General features: G+C 56.1%; 1 protein-coding gene across 1 annotated transcript in view; it reads left to right on the forward strand.

Annotated features, from left to right (window-relative positions):
• Positions 1-97: 97 nt before the first annotated feature.
• The window catches only part of RBBP8NL (RBBP8 N-terminal like), a gene marked incomplete at its 5' end in the record, with an annotated part of 9067 nt that continues 4911 nt past the window's right edge, over positions 98-4253 (forward strand). Inside the window, 4 exons of the mRNA XM_009698672.1 lie at positions 98-264; positions 771-853; positions 2311-2474; positions 3530-4180. Coding sequence (XP_009696974.1) covers positions 98-264; positions 771-853; positions 2311-2474; positions 3530-4180 — 1065 coding nt within the window. The remainder of the gene's footprint in view (positions 265-770; positions 854-2310; positions 2475-3529; positions 4181-4253) is intronic.

Raw genomic sequence — 4253 nt, forward strand, 5'->3', positions numbered from 1 at the left:
TATTGGGCTGTATAACTCAGAGCTCCCAGTACAGTGGCTCTCAAACCTTCCTTCTCCTGCCCCTTCTCATTCATTCATATCCTTCTTCTTTCAACAGGGACGGGACAAAGCACCCAGGAGTCACCTCCAGAGAGAGCAGCTCCACCCCCAGCTCCCCCTTGGCTGCACTGTCCCCAGCGAGCAGGAACACCGGCACCGAGAAAGCAACTCACAGGGAAGCAGAAGCAGCCCACCGTGACGTGCCGGGGCTTGAGCTGGGAGAAGGTGGGTGCTGCTGGCTCCCCCCACCCTTGAGGGACCTGGGGATGGGAAGAGTGACTGAGCCGTGGTACAAAGCTGCTCTGGGAAAGGGTCTGTAGAGCAAAGACCAAGCAGTTGGCAGCTCAGATGGACATTGCCACGGGCAGAATAGCTGCTGAGGGGGGGAAATGCATGTCAAGGGAGAAACACACTGCTCTGCATCAGAGCAAAAGAGTGCTTGGGTGCCCTCACTGTCAGATGAGTGCTGTGGAGGTGTCAGCTCGCCACCCATTTCGTGCAGAGACCATGTCATCACCTTGCTGCCACTCACACGTGCAATGGAGGGCACGTTCAACTAGGTGCTGGCTTGAGCTAGGCAGAAATTTTGCCTCGAAATCTTCAAAAGAAGGTGATTGGTGCCAGCCAGGGACATCCATGGGAGGCTGCGAGACTCCAACACGCTGCAGGGCAGGGCAGCCTGCACCAGCTCTGCGGGACCACCACGGTGGCTGGTTCTGTCTTTTTTGCAGAAAAGCCTGCAGGACAGAGAAGCTCTCCAAGCAGCAGGACTTCCCCAGGCACTCTCCTCCAAGAGGTCAGCCTCGCAGAAATGGTGAGTTGCCGGAGGTAGCCTGATGTCCTCAGGCCTTCTCCCCATCCCTTTGGTCATCTGAACTGGATCAAGAGAGGTAGACCGGGATAGGGAGGCAGTTAGGGGGTGGAACAATTAGCCAGACTTGGGCAGTTTGCCATTGCCAGAGCCAAGGAGGGCACCTACCAAACGCCAGATGCGTCCTCTCTACAGAAATTGCCACTCACTGCAGCAAAGCATTTGGAGTTTGGCACAAGCTCCTGTCCCTGCTGTGAGCGTGCACATCTTTGTTTGCTCTGATGTTTATCCTCTGTGACAACACATCTAGCATCCTTGAGTCCTCTGCCCATCGCTCTGGTTCCTCTCTTAGATGTCTCGCTGGAGACAGCTCGGAGGAGGGAGGGACCTGGGGAGATTGTGCTGAGCCACATTTCAGTGGCTTCTCCTGAGTTATAGAGTCAGCTCTCCATTATCTGGGCGAGCAAGAAGCTGGAGCATTGTGAGTGTTGGAAAAGCCTGGAAAATATGTAAACTGTGGGAGTTGTGGGTACTGAGAACAAAGACACCACAGCAGCCCTGCCCAACAGCATCACAGATGTCTCTCCATCTGCAGCATAATGAGTATTGGTATTTTCAGAGGGCCTGGCATTCTGTGGTTGCCATTTTGTGCATTGATGCAAACCTGCCATGCCTTTAAAACACAGAGAGTATGTGTCAGCCGAGGGATGCTGAGTGATATGGTGATACCGGGCACTGGGAGATGAGACTGCAGGACCTGGAGCCCTGTTCCTGGTCGTGGGAACTCAAGCCCACATACACACCCACTTAGATTCTTCTGTTTTGGCACAGGCTTTGCTTACCTGAACTCCACAGAAAACTTGAAAGAGCAGGTGAAAAGGGGTTTTGGTAAGGCTGCAGGCAGACTGTGGGGATAATTAATAGGGATCGCAGGAAGGGTTGGTGACATCTCCAGGTGGGCAGGGGAAAGTCAAGTCAGAACATGTGGGTAGCCTTTCATGACAGCAGATGGGAGATGATGATGTCCTGGCCTCACAGCCCGGTACTCCACTGGAAATACACCCATCAAATCAGTGCACGCCAGGAGCTCGCATGAAGAAAGTCTAGTGGCCTGACTAGGGGTCAGGGAAATTGCAGGGTCTTATCTGGGTTAAGCCACTGAAGCATGGCTTGACTGGAGAGGAGGCACAAGACCTCCTGGGCTACGAATCAGTGCAGCCAGAAAATAAAGAGTACCGTAGATCCTGCTAGAAAACGTGAGGGGGAAACTTCCTGAGAAAACCAATAAAAGTCGGTTGAGCTGTTGACCAGAACTGCATCAAACAGAGCACTTCGGAGCGGTCTGTCTTGTTCACGCCGGTGAAGAGCTGCGTCCCTGCTCGGCGGAGCTCCCCGCAGCCACGCACTGCCCGGGGTGCACAGCAGAACGGCTCACCCGGACTCTCTCTCCTCTGCCGCAGGCATCCCAGAGGATCGCCAACCAGTTGCATGGAACCATTGCCCTGGTGAGACCTGGCTCCAGACCCTGCCTCCTGGAAAAAAGTCCTTCGGGGTCAGCAGGGTCCCCACCGGCAAGGAAGACTCCTCTCCCTCCGGAGCGTGAGCACAGCCCCAGCCTTGAGTCGTGAGTTACCTGCTCGTGGGTCGTGGCGTGGGCCTGATCCATGGCCCGTTGCAGCTGTCCCATCGGGCAGACTGCGATGAGATGGCCGGTATTCGCTGTATCTGCTCACCTTCTTCTCCAGTCTTCTCCCACAGCTTTGGGGAGGGGGGGGGTCTCCCAGTTTACACCAGCAAAAAATGACTGGAATCCAGCCTGACCAGATCAGCCTCCAGCTTCGTCAGACAGATCCATAAAGTGATCCAGGTGCCCTCACCTCCAGCCGGAGGAGAAGGACTTGCCCCATGGCAGGCAGCAATCCCTGCTCCTCCTTATCTATTCTAATGGGCTTTTCTGCAGGGCTCAGCACTTCCCCAGCCTTATCCTCTCCATTGATTTCAGCAGTGCAGAGGGCTCAGCAAAGCCAGTGAGTTCACCTGTAGAGACAGCGAGTTTCCCAGAGTGGGAGTAGATCTGCCGAGCATTCCCGGGAAAAGCTCGCACACACAGAAGTTGCCAAATAACCAGCAATAGCCAGGGCTCAGTTTGCAGGGCAGGTTCATGCACTGTACCAACCTCCTCAGCGTGGCTGTGAAAATCTCCCATTGAGGGAGGTTAGGGGAGGGTGAGCTCTTCCTCTGTCCTGGAGGTTTTCAGGCCCACCAAGGCATTAAGAAAGCCCCATGGGGGGTAAAGATGCTTCTGGCTGCAAGGCATGGTGTGATAAGTGACTTCTCAGCAGCAGTGCTGACCTGAGTGGTCACTGCATCCCCCAACTCGCTCAAGCCCCTGCCTGGAGCTGCCGTGGTCCAGGGCCAGGAGAGCACTGTAGGATGGTGGGATGGTGATGGCTTCCCTCGGTGTGCACAGTGCAGAGACCCGCTGCCAGCTGCCTGACCCCCACAGCCACCAGGACCCTCCTCCCCAGCACAGCACCCAAGGACAAACGTGATGCATAGGCCAAGAGCTGCAATAGGGCACAGAAAGAGCAGGAGAGGCCGCACCTATCACTTGCAGGAGCTGGGAAATCACATGAAAATTCTCTAATGAACATGATTTTTTTTGTGTGCTTCTTTTAGTTATTTAACAGCAAGCAAACTGGACTCTCCCAAGGTTGCTCCATCCTATGAAAACCTAAAACTGACCACCCGGAGAGAGCAGCTCTGCCTCCTCCACAAGCACCTTTCCCTGCATCAGCTGGGGCTGGCAAGCAACCGTGTCTCGGTCGATCGGGACGGCAGCAGCTTCCCCAGCCATTTGCTCAGGGCCAAAGATGCCGATGGCAGGACGCGGTCGCGTGATGGCTGGGAAGATCGTGCAGCGTTGCTGAAGCTCCCTGCTGCCATGGTGTATGTGAGGGATCAGCACCTGGAGGAGAAGCTGCACCTTCTCAAGCACAGGGAGCAGCTGCAGCATTTCCTCATGCAGCAATGCCAGCCAGGCCAGCGGGCAGATGGAGACCCAAAGCTCACGCCTGAGGAGCGGCCCCTCTCCCTGTGGCCGAGCATCGTGCCAGGATGTAAGGAGGAAAGGTCCTTCCTGGAGGATGCTGCAGATGGGAAGGAAGAGAAGGAGCTTTGGCTGAGCCAAAACAGCTCCAAGCTCCAAGAAAAGGCGAAGGCGGCAAGGGACGATGGTACAGATGTGCCGCTGGATCTGTCAGACACTGGCCGTGGCAAGGAAACAGGCTGGCACAACCGCCGGGAGCCACAGGGAGCCAGCAGCCCACGGCAGAGCCCCAGGGAGAGCCTCGCTGTGCTGGCAGGCCACGGGCCCCGTGGGGGACACGGGGGAGAGCCGGAG

Source organism: Cariama cristata, unplaced genomic scaffold (genome assembly GCF_000690535.1).
Source record: "Cariama cristata isolate BGI_N322 unplaced genomic scaffold, ASM69053v1 scaffold17094, whole genome shotgun sequence".
Lineage (NCBI taxonomy): Eukaryota > Metazoa > Chordata > Aves > Cariamiformes > Cariamidae > Cariama > Cariama cristata.